General features: G+C 36.0%; 1 protein-coding gene across 21 annotated transcripts in view; it reads left to right on the top strand.

The window, feature by feature from the left end:
* Window positions 1-23330, top strand: part of ENOX2 (ecto-NOX disulfide-thiol exchanger 2) — a 431677-nt gene that overhangs the window by 337480 nt on the left and 70867 nt on the right. For all 21 annotated transcript variants that reach the window (XM_088794720.1, XM_074323652.2, XM_019716148.3 and 18 more), the window contains 3 exons: window positions 3944-4156; window positions 5907-6013; window positions 17289-17403. In XM_088794720.1, the coding sequence (XP_088650846.1) occupies window positions 3944-4156; window positions 5907-6013; window positions 17289-17403 (435 nt within the window). The remainder of the gene's footprint in view (window positions 1-3943; window positions 4157-5906; window positions 6014-17288; window positions 17404-23330) is intronic.

Genomic DNA, 23330 nt, shown 5'->3' with positions numbered 1-23330 from the left:
AACAGAAAATAAATAACGAAATAGTAGCCCTAAATGACACATTAGATGAAATGGACATAATTGACATTTATAGAGCACTTCATCCTAAAACATCAGACTATACATTCTTTTCTGGTGTACACGGAACATTCTCAAGGATAGACCATATATTGGGACATAAAATCACTCTCAACAAATTTAAGAAGATTGAAATCATACCATGCATATTTTCTGATCACAAGGCTTTGAAATTGGATATCAACTGTAAAAAGAAAGCGGGAAAAAACACAAATACATGGAGATTAAACAACATACTTTTAAAGAAGGACTGGGTCAAAGAAGAAATTAGAGGAGAGATCAAAAGATACATAGAAACAAATGACAATGAAAATACATCCTACCAAAATTTCTGGGATGCAGCGAAAACAGTTTTAAGAGGGAAATTTATCTCATTACAGGCCTATCTCAAGAAACAAGAAAACTCCCAAATAAATAACCTCATGTTACACCTTAAAGAACTAGAAAAAGAAGAACAAGTAAAACCCAAGGTCAGCAGAAGAAAGGAAATAATAAAAATTAAAGCAGAAATAAATGAAATAGAGAACAAAAAGACAATAGAAAAAATTAATGTGACAAAGAGCTGGTTCTTTGAAAAGATTAACAAAATTGACAAACCCTTGGCTAGACTTACTAAGATAAAAAGAGAGAAGACACTGATTAACAAAATCAGAAACGTAAAAGGGGAAGTTATCACGGACACCACAGAAATACAAAGGATCATCCAAGAATACTATGAAGGACTATATGCCACCAAATTCAACAACCTAGAAGAAATGGACAAGTTCTTAGAAACATATAGCCTTCCAAGGCTGAACCATGAAGAACTGGAAAATCTAAACAGACCGACCGATCACCAGTAACGAAATTGAATCAGTCATCCAAAACCTTCCCAAAAGCAAAAGTCCGGGACCAGATGGCTTCACTAGTGAATTCTACCAAACCTTCAAAGAGGATCTAATACCAATTCTGCACAAACTCTTCCAAAAAATTGAAGAAGAGACAGTACTCCCTAACTCATTTTATGAGGCCAACATCACCCTGATACCAAAAGCTGGTAAGGACAGCACAAAAAAAGAAAACTACAGACCAATATCTCTAAAGAATACCGATGCAAAAATCCTAAATAAAATTCTAGCAAATCGAATACAACAATGCATTAAAAAGATTATTCATCACGACCAAGTGGGGTTCATCCCCGGGGCACAAGGATGGTTCAACATCCGCAAATCCATCAATGTGATACATCACATAAACAAAATAAAGGACAAAAATCATATGATTATATCAATTGATGCAGAAAAAGCATTTGACAAGATACAACATCCATTTATGATTAAAACTCTTAATAAAATGGGTATAGAAGGAAAATACCTTAACATAATAAAGGCCATATATGACAAGCCCTCTGCTAATCTCATAATTAATGGAGAAAAGCTGAAGCCCTTTGCTCTACGTTCAGGAACACGACAGGGATGTCCCCTATCACCTCTGCTTTTCAACATAGTGTTGGAAGTCCTTGCCAGAGCAATCAGGCAAGAGAAAGAAATAAAAGGCATCCAAATTGGGAATGAAGAAGTTAAATTATCACTCTTTGCAGATGACATGATGCTATATATAGAAAACCCTAAAGACTCCACCAAAAAAGCTATTAGAAACAATCAACGAATACAGTAAAGTTGCCGGCTACAAAATCAACGCACAAAAGTCCATTGCCTTCCTATATACTCACAATGAAATCTCAGAAAAAGAAATACAAAAAACAATTCCTTTTGCAATTGCAGCAAAAAGAATAAAATACCTAGGAATACACTTAACCAAGGATGTGAAAGACCTATATGCTGAAAACTATAAGACATTTTTGAAAGAAATTGAAGAAGACACAAAGAAATGGAAAGACATTCCGTGCTCATGGATTGGAAGAATCAACATAGTTAAAATGGCCATATTACCCAAAGCAATATACAGATTCAGTGCAATCCCCATCAAAATCCCAATGGCATATTTTAAAGAAATAGAACAAAAAATCATCAGATTTGTTTGGAACCACAAAAGACCCCGAATAGCCAAAGCAATCTTAAGAAAAAAGAACAATAATGGAGGTATCACACTTCCTGACTTTGGCTTGTACTACAGGGCTACAATAATCAAAACAGCATGGTATTGGCAGGAAAACAGACACATAGACCAATGGAATAGAATTGAGAACCCAGAAATAAAACCACATAAATATGGACAGATAATTTTTGACAAAGAAGCTAAAAACATACAATGGAGCAAAGACAGCCTCTTCAATAAATGGTGCTGGGAGAATTGGATAGCCACGTGTAAAAGAATGAAACTGGACTGCTATTTGTCACCATGTACCAAAGTTAATTCAAAATGGATCAAAGACTTAAGCATAAGACCTGACACAATAAACTGCATAGAAGAAAACATAGGTACTAAACTTATGGACCTTGGGTTCAAAGAGCATTTTATGAACTTGACTCCAAAGGCAATGGAAGTAAAAGCTAAAATAAACGAATGGGACTATATGAAACTTAAAAGCTTCTGCACAGCAAAAGAAACCATTGACAAAATAAAGAGGCCACCAACTGAATGGGAGAAGATTTTTGCAAACAGTGCCTCCGATAAGGGGCTAGTATCCAGAATATACAAGGAACTCGTGCAACTCAACAACAAAAAGACAAACAACCCAATTGAAAAATGGGCAGAGGACTTGAAGAGACATTTCTCCAAAGAGGACATACAAATGGCAAATAAACATATGAAAAAATGCTCAACATCACTAATCATCAGAGAAATGCAAATCAAAACCACAATGAGATATCACCTCACCCCAGTCAGAATGGCTATCATCAACAAGACAAATAGTAACAAATGTTGGAGAGGTTGTGGAGAAAAAGGAACCCTCATACACTGTTGGTGGGAATGCAGACTGGTGCAGCCGTTATGGAAGGCAGTGTGGAGGTTCCTCAAAGAATTACGAATAGAATTGCCGTATGACCCAGCAATCCCTCTCCTGGGTATCTACCCAAAAAATCTGAAAACATTTAGAGATAAAGACACGTGTGCTCCAATGTTCATTGCAGCTTTGTTTACGGTGGCCAAGACATGGAAACAACCAAAATGTCCTTCGATAGATGAATGGATAAAGAAGTTGTGGTACATATACACAATGGAATACTATTCGGCAGTGAGAAAAGATGATATAGGAACATTTGTGACAACATGGATGGATCTTGAGAGAGTAATGCTGAGCGAAACAAGTCAGACAGAAAAAGCAGAGAACCATGTGATTTCACTGATATGTGGTATATAAACCAAAAACAACAAAAGAACAAGACAAACAAATGAGAAACAGAAACTCATAGACACGGACAATAGTTTAGTGGTTGCCAGAGGGTAAGGGGGGTGGGGGGGGAGGTGAGGGTAAGGGGGATCGAATATATGGTGATGGAAGAACTGACTCTGGGTGATGAACATACAATGGGATTTATAGATGATGTAATACAGAATTGTACAGCTGAAATCTATGTAATTTTACTAACAATTGTCACCGCAATAAATTTAATTTAAAAAAAAAAAAAGAGTAAAAAAAAAAATTTGCAATGTCAAAACTATATCAAATGAAAATTTGTTTAAGGAAAGAAGGAAGAATTATCTTTCTGAAAATTATTCATAGACTACAACCAATGCCTATGAGTCTGCAGTCTTTCAGTCTGTCTGCCTGCCTGTTGCCTGTGTGCATATGTGTGTGCATTCACGGTTTCTCATCCTCAGCAATTCATTCAACAACTACTGCCATAAAGCCATGGTGGCCTCCTTGCCAACATGTTGGGGAAATAGATCGAGATTTGGTTACTTTTGTTGATTCTAAAACTAAATTCTTTTTTTTTCTCAGATGATTCAAAATTCTCAGAAGCTGTGCAGACCTTACTCACCTGGATTGAGCGAGGAGAGGTGAACCGTCGCAGCGCTAACAACTTCTATTCCATGATCCAGTCGGCCAACAGCCATGTCCGCCGCCTGGTGAATGAGAAAGCTGCCCATGAGAAAGACATGGAAGAAGCAAAGGAGAAGTTCAAACAGTCCCTTTCTGGAATTCTCATTCAATGTGAGTGGAAATCAGAGTTCCGCTGAAAGAATGAGAGGGCACTTCACTTAGTCACCAGTTTTTCTACACAGGAGCCAGCCCTACAAAGCCATTCTGTGTCAAGGGGCAAGGCTCCCTTCTTCATTGCCTTGCACTCTCTTTATATTGCCAAGTGCCCCTCCAATTTCACAGGATACATGTGGGGACCACCTATGTTCATTTTGTCTGGTATATCTATTTCACCTCCTTAGAAACGCTGATACTTAGGCCACAATCCTCTGCTTCTACTTTTATTTGCTCTCAAATTACAAGAAGCCCCTGGCCTCAGTGGAAAGTTTGGGATTCTGTTGCTGAAATTAGAATGTAGCATTATCATTTGTAAGATTTGCATCATTGTTATAATATGCTTTTCAGGTACTCAATTTTAGTGATAAATGTAATTATATTTCCCAAGGTGATTGAATTAAAGCCAAATTTGCTAATTCAATCTTTTGTTTTTAGTTTCCTTTGTTCTACATTTCCTTTCCTAGATGTCATAGACACTGGGACAGGATGGGAAGCCAGTGAAATGACCATTTTTAAAATGAAGTACCACTCTAAACCTACCCAGGGTCTCTTAAATGAGGCATATCAGAAAAATTATCAAGTAATATTTTTAGTTCACCATATTATAAAATTGTGCACTCATATATTTTGAGTAAGGAACTGTATTCACCTTAAAAATAAGGGTATAGTTTTATGATTTTCTTTTGAACAGTTATGGCCCACTCTTCTCATACTTGACTTCCCATAGTTGACTCATATGTGATTAGGATTAAGGAGGAATTATCTCATTTTCCATTTTATTTTGAAAGTATATCTGGGCATAGAATCGAGGAGGAGAAATCACATGTTTTTAGGACTTCATAATAAATAGAAAAAGAGAGAAGCAAGCATCATGGGAATTTAAATCATTAAATCCTTAGTTGACAGGATACGAGCATGGCTATAAAGAAAGAAACAGCACCTCTGGATTTTCTTACTCTGAACACTCAGCCATCCATAGGCTCTTGTCGTTCATCTCTTTCCCCAAAAAAAATGTCATGTCTAAATTTTCCTTCTCTTAAACTGGTTAAGATAAAGCCCCAGAATATTTGTACACATTTCCCCTTTGACATTTTAAGAGACCCTGAAAAATGCTATCTAGGACTGCACTTACAGTGTTCTTTCATGAAACTTACATTTCTCCAGTTGACAAGCCTATGTGGGTAGACCTGAAATGGATTCCATCCGTCTTAGGTTTTGATTTAATGCTTCTGGTTAAACAAACCTCAGAATAATAAAAGGATGGATTCTATTATAAAGAAGCATCGAGGCTCATTTTGGAGGGCTAGTTTATGAAAGAAGACAATGGTCAAAAGGAACTTGTACAGTCCACTGTTTGCTGCCATGCTGTGCAGGGTCAGTAACACTCAATCACATTCACCATGACACTTGCCTCTCCTGCCTGAATGAATACAGACTGCCTGTATTAAAACTTAAGTTGCCATTTCACCTCAAACCTTCTGGAGTTCCCTTTTCTCTTTTTGTATATTGATATCTCTACCTTTGAACCACCTTTAAAGTCATGGTACCCCAACACACATAACCTTTTCCGAGTACAACCATAGTCTAGTAGTGTCATTCAAGAAGACACAACAAACCTGATGCTTCTCTTATTTCTGTTTTTTCTCTCTTTTGCCATCCATGGATGATATTCTGGCCTGATTCGACTGCTGACCTGACTCTGCAGTTGAGCAGATAGTAGCTGTGTACCATTCTGCCTCCAAACAAAAGGCATGGGACCACTTCACAAAAGCCCAGCGTAAAAACATCAGTGTTTGGTGCAAACAAGCTGAGGTTGGTAACTTTTTATTCTGATAGCCCCTGAAGGGGATGGTTTTTTTCTTTAACAAGTTATTGATTTGGAGTTTAGCCAGAATTAAATAGTGCCAAGCCCCCATGGTCACAACAAGGCCCTAATGAAACACTAAGATATGTTCTGTAACCTGTCACTGTGTCTAGACCACCTGCTGCCAAAAGGGTAATAAATGTGCACATGTCTTGAATGCATTCTACTGGATATAAACCTTAGTAGTGAAAATGTAGGTATGAAAATTATAAGTTTATTTCTCTAAGCTAGCTAGTCTTAGATACAATAATAATTACTGACCTGTGTATCTAATGTTAGTATTATTAGGTCTGTCTTTTTTAGAGCATCTTGACAGTTGAGGCTGGAAGCTGCCTGGTATTACATTGGAGCATTGAAAATTCTGAGGTTTTTTTTGTTTGTTTTTTTGTTTTTTTCCTCAAACCTGCTCAGCCATCTTTATAGGTGGCAGCTTTAAAGGTAGTAGGGGACTCTGATATCAGATTAAGGTTGACACATACCTCTCTGCTTGTGCTCAAGTAACATTTTTAGTGGAACAATAGAATGTGTCTGATGTGGTGAGGTTGCTATTCTGAATCCAAGGTTAAAAACCAAGATGGGAGGTATGTTTTTACTGATATGCCTTTGGAATGGTGTTACATATACCTCAAGTTCTTCTGTTCCTATGGGCAGCTTCATTACCCAGCCCTGATACTTTTGATCTATGTGTCCAGCCACTTTTTCAACTTCGTTTCTGAGTTCTCTTTGCCAGTCTGATAGCAGTCCCATTATATCTATCAATGCAAGTTGTCATATTCCTTAACATTTAAATAGTATTTGTATCAAATATATGGTGATGGAAGGAGAACTGACTCTGGGTGGTGAACACACAATGGGATTTATAGATGATGTAATACAGAATTGTACACCTGAAATCTATGTAATTTTACTAACAATTGTCACCCCAATAAATTTAATAAAATAAAATTTTTAAAAAATAAAAAAAAATAAAAAAAAAATAGTATTTGTAAAGCATTTACATTTTATAAAGCATTTTCCCATTGGTTATGTAACCTACCTCCCAAACCAAAAGATTTGGTGTAGTTGGAAAGAACACTGGACTTAGAGTCAGTCATGAATACACATCTCAGCTCTGACACATTATAGCTATGTGACTTTGAACAAGTTAGTCAGCCTTTCTCGGCCTGTATTTCTTCACCGGTACATCGGAGTTAATAATGAAACCAGTCATACATGATTAAATGAGATGGGAGATGTGTAGACAGTTTGAAAAAATGTAAATGCTATATAAATGGTAAATAGTATTATTTCAATTTATCATTAATGACTCATAAGGGTTAATAGCTAGGTATAGTATCCATGTTTTACATGTGAGGAAACTGAGACAGTAATGTGAAGTGAAGTACACAAAATTGCACTGCTAGTAAGTGGTCAATTCAGGACTAGAAATTCTTCTCATGCTAATATAAACTGCCTTGTGGTCTTGAGCGAATCATTTAATCTTTGTAGACTTCGGTTTCCTAACCTATAAAATGAAGATAATGATTTATTCTTTCTGTCTTTTTTTTTATTTTTATTAAATTTATTGGGGTGACAATTGTTAGTAAAATTACATAGATTTCAGGTGTACAATTCTGTATTACATCATCTATAAATCCCATTGTGTGTTCATCACCCAGAGTCAGTTCTCCTTCCATCACCATATATTCAATCCCCCTTACCCTCATCTCCCACCCCCACCCCCCCGCCCCCCTTACTGTCTTTCATGAGAATACATGACACAGCTTGAGTGGCAAAATTTGAAAACTGTGAAGAGTGTTTAGGGGAAAATAAGCCAAGCCTTGTTCATACTCATAAATTGTCTGTGAGCCATCAGTTTTTGTTCAGCAAAGGGACTGGGAGTCACTGGGGAGAAATCTCTGAACACATCAGCTCAATGGATGGATGGAATCATGAAAAGCCAGTAATATTTTTAATTGTTTTTAAAAGGAATTAGGAATTTAAAAAAGGAACTATTGTCTTACTGTAGCACAAAATGATTTTAGAATCCTAGGGCCTCAACAAACAAACAAAATTCAACATTTCAATTCAAACATTTACTGAGGAATTCTCTGTCTCAGGTATTATGACAGGCAATGCAGGATGAGATGGCATTGGATTTCAGGGAGCTAGAAGGGTAACAAAAGTGATCAAGGGGAGGGGTGGAGTTTAGCGCCCTAAATTAAAAATATCCAAACTCTTTAGTGTAGTTTGAATAGTTCAGAAGAATAAAGGTTGAGAGAAAAATGCTCAATGTCTTACAATTGTAGAAAAGCAGTATTAAGTTTCTACCTTCCCTTCAATACACATATATGTATATCCCTTTTAGGGGGTGAAGAAGAAGCTGTCTGAACTGCCCAATCCATTACCGAAAGCCCTGCCAGTACATACAGATGATCCCAACATGAGATTTTTGGTACAAAATTGATACACATTCAGTAGAAACTGTACTTAGAATTTTGAATTTGGATCTTTTCTTGGTCTAGCAATATGAGGTGTGATATTCTCTTGTCATGCTAGCCAGCAGCAGCCTGCCACAGCTCCCAGCCAGTCATGTGATCATGAGCATAAACAACCAATACTCCACAGTGTACTGTGTTGCCAACATTTTTTGGATATCGTGTTCTACTGGCTAGGCTAAGTTATGATGTTTGGTAGGTCAGGTGTATTAAATGTATTTTTAACTTACAATATTTTCAACTTGTGATGGGCTTATCAGGTCATAACCCTATGTAAGAGGAGGAGCATCTGCATTGCCTTTTTATAGGAGGAAGGCAGCCTCTCGTTGGAGCACTGACTTGCCTAAGGTCCAAGTCTTCCATAAACGACTTTGCAATAAAATATTTTCCATTAATATTATTCATCAAGGCTCTCTGTAGTTATATCAAGCTTACCTATCTGGTGGGTATATACTTTTGTTTAATTACCTTCTCAGTGAAGATAGCTATGCCAGTGAGCTAGACATTTCTCTGGGTCTGTGAAGAACTGAGAGCTATATACCCTATCACCTACTTTTGTAGCACAGCTTCCTTGGCAGAGTAATGAAGATAAAGTATATGGCTAGCAGGACTTACCAAGAACTACATTTCATAATGTGGCTTGTAGACTTTGTAAAAACCCAGAAAATGCTTCATGCCTATTGGACTAAATTCAGGTCTACCTAGAATACCTCAATCTTGATATGTAAAACAACTGAGAGTAGAACGTAACTCATCACCTTCCTCTGGCATTGCATTTCCCAAACCTAAAAGACCTCTTCTACTTTATATTGGTGCTTCTTTAAATCATGGCTTTTTTTCAGCCTCTGTATACTTTCACTTGGTAACAGGCAACTCTGAGGAGTAAAGGAGGTATCTTGTAGAAAGTGACAAAACTGTCTTCTTATATTGGGGTTGCCGCATAGCACCCCACTGAGAATCAGAGCATCCCCATGACTAAATCAACTAGACTGGCTTTTTTTTTCTTTTTTTGACTTAGTCATTGAAGCTACAACTCCTGAATCAGGGGGTTCATCAAGTTGGAAGTTTCTGGCACTGAACATTTTTACCAGTTGCCTCTGAGAATAAGCCTCCTAGACCTCCTTATGTCACAAAGTACCTATCCCTTGTCTCATTGTAATCTTCCTACCAGCAGCCAACATTGTCTTACTCTGGTAAGAGAGGTTATGGAGTAAGAAGAAAACGTCCCCAAAGGCAGACATTTTCTCACTTTGGTAGCATGTGCCAGGCAGCCTAGTTTGCTAGTGAGTCTTTTTCACTGGTTTACCTTTCCTATTTATATGTGTGAGGCTCCTGCTGATACAATTGGAAAGGCTATTGAAAGGAAGGCTAAAGTCCCCTACTAACAGTTAGTAAGGATTAACTGTTAGTAGGGGAAGGCTAAAGTCCCCTACTAACAGTATCTATAGTGACTTTACTGGCAGTTCTCTGTGTTGTGGAAACTTTTTCTATAGAATCATTTAAAACCTGCAAATGTCTCTCACTGAGTAGCTGGCATAGATTAGAAGTTATATCTTGGATAATACGAGTATATAGGAACTGGAGCCATGGCAGTAGACACTAAAGATACCCACTTGCATCCTCTCTAATATGAGGAAAAGAGACTTGGCGATTACTAAAATGAAATACTGTGATTGTTAAAATAACTCTCTCTAGATTTCCAGGCTTCCCATTCCATATTCTGAAGAACTGCTTGCAGATAGATGGTCAAGTCATCTGCATACCCTTGTTTTAGGACCCATTTTCACTAATACTAGCTATTGGCTTTCAGCCATCGAAACACATATTAGCACAATTTGGATCAACCTAATTTGTATTTCCATTATGTGTCATATAATAGACATTGATTAAGAACCTGTGTTTGTGCTTTGTTTCATTGTATTGAATGATATCACAGAATCAAATTTCTACATAGAGGTAGAAGCTATCTCCCCATCCTCTGCTCCTTTCCATTCCTTCATCTCACCCCTTCCCCACCTAGTATCCTGATAATGTTGAAAGTCTGGGTAAGTAAGCTTTTGTTACACAATTAAAAAGGAATTTTGCTTTTCTGATAGTCATGTTCCTATAATAAAACATGAGTATATAAAAGATTAAGTTCACATATTTTGGGGGAACTATATAGTAGTTAGATAATTAACATACAATGATTTATGATTTGCTTATTTTATGATAAATAAAAGATATCAGTTGGTACACACTTGATTCTTTTCCTGCATTTTCCTCTGTCTAGGGTTTCAGTTTTATTCTATGTTGAAAGTGCTTTGTCCTCCAATGTGGAGCAGTGTGTGAATTTTTAGGCGTCAGAAAAGTTACCATTAGAACAGACTCAAAGCCATTATAATGTGTTTTCAGAAATCAATAACAGTTCACTGTTTAAATGAAAATTATCACAGGCCTACTGTGGGCAAGTAAGTGGTATAGAAACTTTAGGAGGGCTATCTTACCTTTTTTGATGTAGTCTATCAGTGATGTGACCGACTCAATTTCAGGCAGAAATTTACAAATGAAAATTTCTGGAAAATGTTTTTGCATGCCATTGCCACTCTTTTCGTTTTGCACTAGATTCAAATCTCAGGATGGGGCAAATTTTGGAGGAACTGCTATTTCTCTTGCTCCCTGCACTTCAGTGGTTCAGAGTCCTCCTTCCTGCACCTATGTCCAGGCTAGGTGGAGTTCCTTCCTTCAGTAAATGCCACCTTTCACCCTTTCACTCTGAAAGTATTTGTTAGGGTTGGTTTCCCAAAGTAGAGCTTTTTTGAACGACCAGAGAATACAGAAAGTATCTTAGCTATCAGTAGCTTTTATGGTAAGGTTTTCAAAGAATTAAAATCTCACTTACTTTACTTAGGGGTACTGTCATTTACTAAATGCTCCCCATAAGTTTACTATAGTATTGTACCCTTTAACCTCTGATGTTCTCTTTGCCTTCTATCCTATTCATGTGACTTAGTTTTGGATATTTATAGAAGAGTAATGAGGGAGCATTTGAGAACTTGGTCCCCAGCATATATCATCAGTTTGGCTTAAATAAACTCATAGATAGATGATAGATAGATAGATAGATAGATAGATAGATAGATAGATAGATAGATAGATAGATAGATAGATAGATAGAATAGATAGATAGATAGATAGATAGATAGATAGATAGATAGATAGATAGATAGATAGATAGATAGATAGATAGATAGATAATGATACAGGTCTTAGTGTCTTTGTAGCTAAAAAAAATTGTCTAGTGGTTAGAGGACTCCAAGCTCTGCCACTTTTCCAATCTAACTGAATAACTTAGAGCAAGCTTCCTCTTAACTTTTCTTACCCTCATTTCATTATATACTAAAGGAACTGGTAACTAGTTCCTGAAGTAATTTGAAGCATTGAGATAAAATTTGCCCATAGGTCTGTTATATTTCTAGGGACATTTTTGTTTTTTAGTTTCAGGAGTACAAAACAATGGAATAGTTAGACATTTATCATTTATACCCCTCACAAAATGATAACCCCCTCCCTTTCTGACATCACATACAGCCATTAGTTACATTTCTACTGTCTGTATTCCTAATGCTGTACTCCACTTCTTGTGAATATATATATATATATATATATATATATATATATATATATGTATATATATGTATATATTATATATTATATATTATATATATTATATATATATGTATATATGTATATATTATATATTATATATATTATATATATTATATATATTATATATATTATATATATTATATATATTATATATATTATATATATTATATATATTATATATATTATATATATTTAACATATATGTATACAAAATTATAGTTCACATTCATTATTATTCAGCTTCAGCTTCAGGTGTACAGCACAGTGATCAGGCATCAACACCATCCCTGAAGTGGTCTCCCTATGAGACAAGTGTCCATCGGATACCCTACAAAATCTTTACAACATTATTGATTATATTGCCCAAACTGACTTTAGTATCCCCGTGGCAATCTTGTGGTTACCGATTGTGCTTTGTAATCCCCTCACCTTCTCCTTCATCCCCCCCGTCCCATCTAGCAACCCTCAGTTTTTCCTCCATATCTCTGAGACTGTTTCTGATTAGTTCATTCATTTATTCTTTTCTTTAGATTCCACATATAAGTGAGATCATATGGTATTTGTCTTTCTCTGTCTGACTTATTTCACTAAGCATAATGTTCTCTAGGTCCATCCATGTTGTTGCAAATGGTAAGATTTCATTCTTCTTTATAGCCAAGTAATACTCCATTGTATAAATGTACCACAGTTTCTTAATCCAGTCGTTTACTGATGGGCATTTTGGTTGTTTCCATGTCTTGGCTATTGTGTATAGTGCTGCAATAAACATAGGGGTGCATAAAGTTTTTCAAATTAATGTTTTGGATTTCTCTGGATAGGTACCTAGGAGTAGAATTGCTGGGTCATGAGGTAGTTCCATTTCCAGTTTTTTGAGATACCTCCATACTGATTTCCATAATGGCTGCACCAATCTGCAATCCCACCAGCAGTGCATGAGGGATCCCGTTTCTCTACCTCCTCACCAGCACTCGTTTGTTGATTTATTGATGACAGCCATTTTGACTGGGGTGAGGTGATATCTCATTGTGGTTTTTATTTGCATTCCTCTTATGATTAGTGAGGTTGAGCATTTTTTCATATGTCTGTTTGCCATCTGTGTGTCATCTTTTAGACAAATGTCTCTTCATGTTCTCTGCCCATTTTTTAATTGGGGTGTTTGTTTTTTTGGAGTTGAATTGAATGAGTTTCTTATAAATTTTGTATATTAACCCCTTATTGGATATCACTGACAAATATCTTCTGGACAGACACATGCAAAAAAATGAAGCTGGACCACCTCCTTATACCATATACAAGAATGAATTCAAAACAGATTAAAGACTTAAATGTAAGATCTGAAACCATAAAACTCTTAGAAAGAAAATATAGGAAGGAAGTTACAGACATTACCCAGAGTAATATTTTTACTGATATATCCCCTCGGGCAAAGGAAGTAAGAGAAAAAATAAACATATGAGATTACATCAAACTAAAAAGTTTTTTCACAGCAAAGGAAACCATCAATAAAACAAAAAGGGATCCTACTGTCTAGGGATATTTTTAAATATATGAAAGACCTCTAGATAAGCTGTATCATTTAGTTATTAAATTTTTTATACTTCTGAGAAGAGACTATACTTTTTTGGCCCACTGGAAGCAGAAAGATGCTTTGTGGATGCTGAGCAGCTACAGGACATGTCTTAGGTCTCAGTTAGATCTTCCTGCCCTGGGACATTTCCCTAGAAGGAACAAAATTTACTGTTCTGAAAAACACAATAACTTTCCTAGAGTTGGACAACATGTTTGTTAATTGAGAGTTGGTCTCTGCTTATATCCTCTGACAGTCTACATTTTTGTTAGGCAGCTAAGAGAACCATAACTTTTCCTGATGCAGTAAGTGGTACAATATTTGAATTTGCCAGTGTCAAACCTCATTAGAATCACCTTTCCAGGAACATCTCTTTGATAACTGAAACCCAGACTCTGAGGTAGAATAAATTCTTAGAAATGAGCAATTTCTTAATTTTTTTTCTCTGCACAAGTTTGAATAAGACATAACAAATCTCACTCTTGACACAGTCCTTTAAGTTCATTTTTCTCAAGCAAGTCATTATTTTCTTCTATTTTAAGTAATGCCCCTGCAGTACATGAGAGATGCTATGTTAGTATTTCTATTTTCTATTACTTCTGTTTTTCTGTTACTTCCTAACTATCAGTTATAACACTGAATAGCTCACTTTTTAAAAGGTACTTGTATTTATCTTTAGTGAAAACTTAACTTGATATAGAAATCATTATTTTCTTGATAAAAGGAATAAAAACAGAGGGTATTCGTTTAGATAGTCATTAACTACAGCATTAATTATTAAGAAATCCATTTAAATGATCTATAATCCTCCTAAATGGAGGTAATGTTCACCAGACAGCTTTGGATATTTCCTGTATTAAGGCCCATTTAGGGCTAATCTAGGCATAGAATTCTCAGCTCAGTGCTGAGGAGCCTCTTATAGTGATCAAGTAGCCTCTAAATGATTGCAAGCTCCTCCAAAATGCACAGTTCTCATGTTTACTCTTTTTGAAAAGGTGACTTTTACAGTGTGATCTTGATCATTTCCAGTGTTTTTCATGCTTTTCTGAAGATCAGTGTTTACATTTGGTAGTGCTTCCCTTCAGCCTGAAGAACTTTCTTCAGCATTTCTTATAGTGTAAGTCTTTCAGTGACAATTTCTTGCATTTACTTTGGTCTGAAAATATATTTATCTCATCTTCATTCTTGAAAGATTTTTCTCTGAATATAGAACTCTGAATAACCAGATGTTTTTATTTCTTCTTGCACTTTAAAGATATTATTCCTCTGACTTCTGGCCTGAAAAAGATCAAAGTATTCAAATTGTTGTTCCCCTGTATATAATGTGTTAATTTTTTCTGGCTGCTTTGAAGACTTTTCTTTTCTTTTTCAGTTTTATTGAGGTATAAATGACATACAGCACTGTATAAGTTTAAGGTGTACAGCATAATGACTACATACATATATTGTGAAATGATTATCACAATAAGTTTAATTAAGAGTTTCTCTTAATGTTTAGTTTTCAGCAGTTTTACTATAGTGTTCCTAGACATACTTTTTTTCCCCCCACACACAATTCCTGTTTGGGGTTCACTGAGTTATTTGAATATGTAGGTTAATGTCTTTCATCAAATTTGAGAAATCTTCAACTATTTTTTCTTCAAAGATTTTGAATCATTTAATCTCTCCTTTTTCTGTGATGCCAGTTAGTGTCTCTCTCTTTTTTAGATTGGATAAATTTGTATTGTTCTCTCCTTAAGTTCTCTCTTTATTTTGTCATCTCCATTCTAATGTTAGACTCATCCAATTACTTTTATTTCAAATATCTTCAGGTATCGTATTTTTGTTTTAGAATTTCAATTTGGTTCTTTTTAAAAACAATTTTTCTCTGCTAAGACTTCCTATCTTTTCATTTAGTATGAGTATATTTCCTCTAAATCATTGAGATAATTATAGTAGCTGCTTTAACTCCTTGTCTGCTAAATGCCATATCGAGTCCATTTCAAGTTTGATCTGTTGGTTTTGCTTTCTCTTGCAAATGGGTCATCTCTGTATATCAAATAATTTGGAGGTTTTCCTGCATATTGTGAATATTTTGCTTTTAAGTCTCTGGATTCTCTTATGTTCTTACAAAAATATTGACTTTGTTTTCTTTAGCTTTAATGGTCAATTGACTACATTAGATTTAAGCTGAACATTTTATCTCTTAGATGGCAGCTGAAATCTCAGTTCAGTTCATTTAGCCTTAGCTATGTTGTGTGGAATCTGCCCTGTGCTTTCATGGTTCAAGGGTCATGCAGAAATTTGAACAGATCTGATACACAGAATTTCAATTTCTCTTTCTTTGGCTATTTCCTTTCTGAGACACCCCACCTCACTTTCCAGTGGCTGTGGTTGCCCTCAATTCACTTCTTGATTTCTTTAGGATATAAAGACTATGAGATTTCTATTAAAAATTTAGCCACCCTGGTGATTAGACACTTATATAATTTATGCAGTGATCTCCCAATTAGTCTAGTACCCACCTGGCACTATACATATAAAATAATATTAAATGTGTCTATGAGTTTCTGTTTCTCATTTGTTTGTCTTGTTCTTTTGTTGTTCTTGGTTTATATACCACATATCAGTGAAATCACATGGTTCTCTGCTTTTTCTGTCTGACTTGTTTCGCTCAGCATGACTCTGGGTGGTGAACACACAATGGGATTTATAGATGATGTAATACAGAATTGTACACCTGAAATCTATGTAATTTTACTAACAATTGTCACCCCAATAAATTTAATTAAAAAAAAAATAACATTAAATGTAAACTATAACTGAAAAAAATAAATATATTTAAAAGAAAAAAAAATTAGCTACCCTATTAGGTGCTAACTGTGATCTGCTCTCAGACTGAAAAGGCTCTTAAAAACTGCGAGACCCACACCCTTCTTCCAAATGTCAGCAACTCTTCAGAATATGCCTGTTTTTGTTAACTTTCCAATGCCATCAAATTGTTAGGGGTGTGGTTTGGTTTGGTTTGGTGTTTTGTTCAGAAAGTATAGTTTTTATCTATTGAAAGGGTGATCTGGTAGAAGCTCACTCTTGACAGCTCATTTTTGCTGTAACATCTAAACCTGCAAATATTCGACTAAGAATTCTGTTGAGTAAGACTATAAGGGGAGAGGGAAGAGGATGGAAGGCAATAAAATCAAAAGATTTGATGTAGAAGGGTGAAAATGGCAGAAACCTTAAGGAAAAGTTCAGAAATCCATGTAAGAGGTGAGAGGTCTTTCATGGGTAACAGTACTCTCTAGTATGAGAGGGATACAAGAATTATTGACTGCCAGAACTCTGGGTATAGAAAGAAAGCCTTATGCAAGACAGGGTATAAAAGTCTGTTTTGTTCTATTGAGACGATTTCAGCCTCAGCATGCCCCTTTGCTTTTACCTTACAAGTATTCTGAAGTTTTGTTATATATCAAAAAACCTGCTTTATCTTAGCCTTAACATTTTCTCAACATTTTCAAGACTTTCCTACCTAAACAGCATGCATTTTAACTTTAGGAAATTCGCAACATACATAATGATGAATTAATGGGAATCAGGAGAGAAGAAGAAATGGAGATGTCTGATGATGAAATAGAAGAAACAACAGAAACAAAGGAAACTGAGGAATCAGGTAAAGATAATTCTGCTTTGTTTTATTTAACATATATTTGCAGGGATGATATTTTAGAATCATTAACACCCAGTAAGTTGTGGGCACAAACCCAAACACATCAGACTTGAACCAGCTAGGAACAACTATTAAGGCCATGGAAGTTCAAACTGGCTGAGTATCAACCTGTGGCTACAGGATTTTCTCTGGTCTCCATTTAGCTCCCACCTTCCATCACAGTACCTAATTAAAACTGGACTTTCTTTTCCTAGGAGCAATAGACTTTTAGGCATCATTGTTCTGTATTTGGTTTATTTGATTTATTAATAATGTGTTCTACAATAGAAACCATAAGAGAGTTTATGCATAAATAGGTAACTAGCCAAACTTTTAGGAAAATTAGTTAGATCCCTACATCACTTATACCTTACACCAAAATTCATAACAGATGGATTTGTAATTCAAATGTAAAAAAAATACATACAGCAAAATAAATTCTGGAAAATATAGGAGATGGTTATATAATTTGGGATGAAGGTCTCCAAAGATAGAAATCATAACAGATATTTTTGATTAATTTATCTGCATAAAAGTTAAATATTTCTTTTTTTTAAATCACAAATTTAAAAGAGCATATACAAACTGAAGGGATATTTCTACAATATATGAGTCAACCTATCTGCTGCCTTCCATTATGGTTACTTTGGGGGTTTATTGGCAACCAAAGAGGAGTCTACAAAGACTTGTCTGGGTAAAGTCTTTTGCTCTTATCTAGTATAGTCAAGACCTCACTGTGAGACAGTAAGCCATGATGTGGGCTCCCAGTGGAACTCACAAGGCAAACCTGTTTACCAATATAACACTCCACTGTTCAATTTTCTAACAAATCATCTTGGAGAGGGGATTACCATGTGGGAAATTAAAATATCAGCCAAAAGACCAGTGTTTTCAGGTAAGTCATTCCATACAATCTTAGGAGTCAGTAATGTACAGTGGACAAAGCACTGGACATAAAGTTAGAACAGCTGACTTCTAGTCCCGGCTCTGTTCTTCTTGACATACGAAGTACTTCTTTCCCAGTGAGCCTCAGCTTCCACACTTGTACGAAGTACATTATAAAAACTACCGTCTAACAGGAATTTTGTGATGATTAAATGAATTCATTCATTTAACAACTATTACATACCAAGCACTGTGCTAAACATTGGAGATATGGCAGTATACTGTCCCTACCATGTGTGTGTGTGTGTGTGTGTGTGTGTGTGTTTGAGAGAGACAGACAGACAGAGAGAGAGAGAGAGAGAGAGAGAGAGAGAGAGAGAGAGAGACCCAAATTGATTATAATGAAAATCAGAATTTCTTGGTTCCACTACTTACATATTGAAGTCAGTAGCTCTATAGCCATTCGAGTGGTCCTGGAATCTTCCCTCCATGAACAGAACTCTTTTATTTTTAACATTTTTTATTAGTTTCAGGTGTACAAAACAATGTAATAGTTAAACATTTATCATTTATATCCCTCACACAGTGATAACCACCCTCCCCCATCTACTACCCCTCTGACCTCACATACAGCCGTTATATTTCCACTACCTCTATTCCTAATGCTGGACTCCACTTCTTGTAAATATAGATAGATAGATAGATAGATAGATAGATAGATAGATAGATAGATAGATAGATAGATAGATAGATAGAACTGTAGTTGACATTCATTGTTGTTCAGCTTCAGCTTCAGATGTACAGTGCAGTGATCAGGCATCTACATCATCCCTGAGGTGGTCTCCCTAATGAGACAAGTGTCCATTGGATACCCTACAAAATCTTTACAACATTATTGATTACATTCCCCAAATTGACTTTCGTATCCCCGTGGCAATCTTGTGATTATCGATTGTGCTTTCTAATCCCCTCACCTTCCCCCTTATTCCCACCCCCCTCCCATCTAGCAACCCTCAGTTTTTCCTCTATGTCTCTGAGGTGAACAGAACTCTTAAAGAAAGAAAACCACCAAGTCAGAATTTTTTAAAGTAATTTGTTACCTGCTACATCTGAATTTTCTCTATTTATGCCATATGTTAGATCCCTAAACATACAAACCTACATATATTGAATAAACCCTTTGTAATGAGTGAATAGTTAGCATTTTCAGAACAGTGAACTAATTACTGCAAACACATACTATAAACTTATAACCAAAATAAACAAAAGTTTTTAATGATAATTGAGCTATTCAAATTATTTAAATGCATAGACAGGACGTTTTATAGATGATTAATCTTTGACTTGTAGAATTGTCTCCACCTCAGAATCTGCAGTACTGTATACAGTGTTAATCCAGTGTTAACTGAAATGAATGCAACAATAAGTTTGAGCATCCACTTGATAAATTACTGAGTTTGAGAAGTTATTGCGGGAGGAGAGGGTTGTATGGGAGATTCAGATTGAATGCACTTACTAAGGTTATATAATTGCATTTCGCTTCTGTATCTCTATTGAGTTAAAAGCTGTCCTGGATACTGCACAGAATCTTATTCCTTTAGAGACTAGAAACTCCCTGACAGATCATCTTATAGCTATTTTCTTTCCTGTTCCACATGCCAGGATGGTGCTTTGTGAAATAAAGCTATCTACAATAGACTTAATGGGGCTTACCAAATAGCTTTTCTCCCAAAAGGTTTCAATTCATTTTAATTCAAGGACTTTTGTGCATTTTTCTTCCCCTAGATTGTATCTAATTTTGTTATCTTGCTTCTGTAGTACTCAAGTGCAGAAATCCTGCACTAAGCCAGTAACCAGGTCCTCAGTTTTTTTATCTAAATCAGCTACATGTTTTAGTTATCGCTTGGTTCCAATTAAAAGCTTAAGGGACTAGATCACAAAGTTGATGTTTTTTCTTTCTCTCCATGCTACCAAATTTGAATTCCAGGAGCATACACCATATTTCTGGTTAAATTTTTCTTCCCAGAAAAAGTAAGAGTCAAAAATAGCCTAGCAGTCTTGGTTATCTTTCTTTGAAGTGCCACAAAATTTCTGTTCTTGAAGATACTCTATAATAGCCAGCCCATATTTGTGATGCATTATTGGAAATACACTTGCCATAGAAAAAATGACTTCTGTGCTCAAAGCAATATGTTGAATGAGAATAACATCAAAGTAAATCATGATAGCTTGAAACTATTTCATTCTATTGTTAGCCATGATGGAAAGTACATATACATAGTAAACATAAGAACAGCTGTTCCCTTTCAGCATCTATCTTCTACCTTGTTCACTTAAACTAGTAGTTCTCAGATTTGGTTGATATAAGAATCATTGGGTTACCTTACAATCAGACTTCTGGACTGCAGAGTCTGATTCAGTAGGTCTGTAATGGGGTTTGAGAATCTGCATTTTACCAGGCATCCTAAATGATTAGGTGCTGGTGGTGTAGGGAACACATTTGGAAAACATTAACTTTGACTAATTCCCCTTCATTCTTCTAGCCAAATTTTCTCTTCCCTTGGTATCTAATCTTCTTTCTCTCCCCCGACCCCCCATTATCCCCACTTCAGGAATTTAATCAGTTAATTAACAAGCACTGTGTCCTATAAGCTGATGTAAATAGAGATGTAATATATGTAAATCCACATAAAATATAAGAAATACCAGTTGGTGCTAACCTGGAAGGTACTGATTAAAATGCAACAAAGACAATAGATTATTAGTGTGGGTCAGAGTAGTCACAGTCAGTGAAAATTAATTGATCAGGGCCTTGAAAGATGAACAGGTTTGGATGAGAGGAGAGGAAATAAGAAAATACCTTGATGCAGACAGGGAAGAGGAGAAGGAGCAGAGCTCAAAGAGGGAAATGAGGGTGATGTGTATATGGGGATAAAAGATTGAGTGTGTAAGAGGGGTCCAGATTATGGGGGACCATGAATGACAAGCTTAGATTTAGCATAGTATGCAAAAATAAGCATATCTCAGTGATGGCTCTAATATGAGAAAGGCAACATGAATTATATATTTTAGGAGATAATTTTGGATTAAGAGAGACCAGAAGAGACTTTCACAGGACTTGAGATATAAAAAGATGAAGGTTGGAACAAGACTGAATGGAACAGGAACTAAGAAAAAAAATGGTAGAAGAAAAGGAGGCAACAGAAATTAAAGATGCTAAGAGTCATTTTGGGGGAATAAATGCAAGTCTTTGGTACCAGAATGGATATAGATGATGAAGGAAAGGAAAGAACCCAGCATGAGTCCTGGTTTTCTACTCTGGGAGATTGAAGGGTTGTTGGTTATATTAGTTTACTAGGAGTGCTATAAAAAAGTACCACAAGCTGAGTGGCCTAACAGATATTTATTGTCCTGGATGCTAGAAATCTGAATGCTAGAAGTCTGAGATCAAGGTGTCAGCAGGGTTGGTTCTTTCTGAGGCCTGTGAGGGAGAATCTGTTCCATGCCTCTCCTAGCTTCTGATGGCTTTCTGGCAGTATTTGGTATCCCCTGGCTTGCAGATGCATCACCCCAAACTCTGCCTTCATGTTCACATGACATTCTCCCTGTATGTATGTCTGCTTCTGTGTCCAATTTCCCTCTTTCTTTCTTTTTTTTAAATTTTATTTTATTAAATTTATTGCAGTGACAATTGTTAGTAAAATTACATAGATTTCAGGTGTACAATTCTGTATTACATCATCTATAAATCCCATTGTGTGTTCATCACCCAGAGTCAGTTCTCCTTCCATCACCATATATTCGATCCCCCTTACCCTCATCTCCCACCCCCACCCCCCACCCCCCTTACCCTCTGGCAACCACTAAACTACTATCTGTGTCTATAAATTTCTGTTTCTCATTTGTTTGTCTTGTTCTTTTGTTGCTTTTGGTTTATATACCACATATCAGTGAAATCACATGGTTCTCTGCTTTTTCTGTCTGACTTATTTTGCTCAGCATTACTCTCTCAAGATCCATCCATGTTGTCACAAATGTTCCTATATCATCTTTTCTTACTGCCGAATAGTATTCCATTGTGTATATATACCACAACTTCTTTATCCATTCATCTATCGAAGGACATTTTGGTTGTTTCCATGTCTTGGCCACCGTAAACAAAGCTGCAATGAACATTGGACCACACGTGTCTTTATCTCTAAGTGTTTTCAGATTTTTTGGGTAGATACCCAGGAGAGGGATTGCTGGGTCATATGGCAATTCTATTCGTAATTCTTTGAGGAACCTCCACACTGGCTTCCATAACGGCTGCAGAAGTCTGCATTCCCACCAACAGTGTATGAGGGTTCCTTTTTCTCCACAGCCTCTCCAACATTTGTTACTATTTGTCTTGTTGATGATAGCCATTCTGACTGGGGTGAGGTGATATCTCATTGTGGTTTTGATTTGCATTTCTCTGATGATAAGTGATGTTGAGCATTTTTTCATATGTCTATTTGCCATTTGTATGTCCTCTTTGGAGAAATGTCTCTTCAAGTCCTCTGCCCATTTTTCAATTGGGTTGTTTGTTTTTTTGTTGTTGAGTTGCATGAGTTCCTCGTATATTCTGGATACTAGCCCCTTATGGGAGGCACTGTTTGCAAAAATCTTCTCCCATTCAGTTGGTGGCCTCTTTATTTTGTCAATGGTTTCTTTTGCTGTGCAGAAGTTTTTAAGTTTCATATAGTCCCATTCGTTTATTTTAGCTTTTACTTCCATTGCCTTTGGAGTCAAGTTCATAAAATGCTCTTTGAACCCAAGGTCCATAAGTTTAGTACCTATGTTTTCTTCTATGCAGTTTATTGTGTCAGGTCTTATGCTTAAGTCTTTGATCCATTTTGAATTAACTTTGGTACATGGTGACAAATAGCAGTCCAGTTTCATTCTTTTGCACGTGGCTATCCAATTCTCCCAGCACCATTTATTGAAGAGGCTGTCTTTGCTCCATTGTATGTTTTTAGCTTCTT

Source organism: Rhinolophus sinicus, chromosome 18, assembly GCF_057876585.1.
Source record: "Rhinolophus sinicus isolate RSI-liver-muscle chromosome 18, RSI-T2T, whole genome shotgun sequence".
NCBI classification, from domain to species: Eukaryota; Metazoa; Chordata; class Mammalia; order Chiroptera; family Rhinolophidae; genus Rhinolophus; species Rhinolophus sinicus.
The sequence above is the reverse complement of the archived record's forward strand: the minus strand, read 5'-3'. Positions and strand labels throughout refer to the sequence as shown.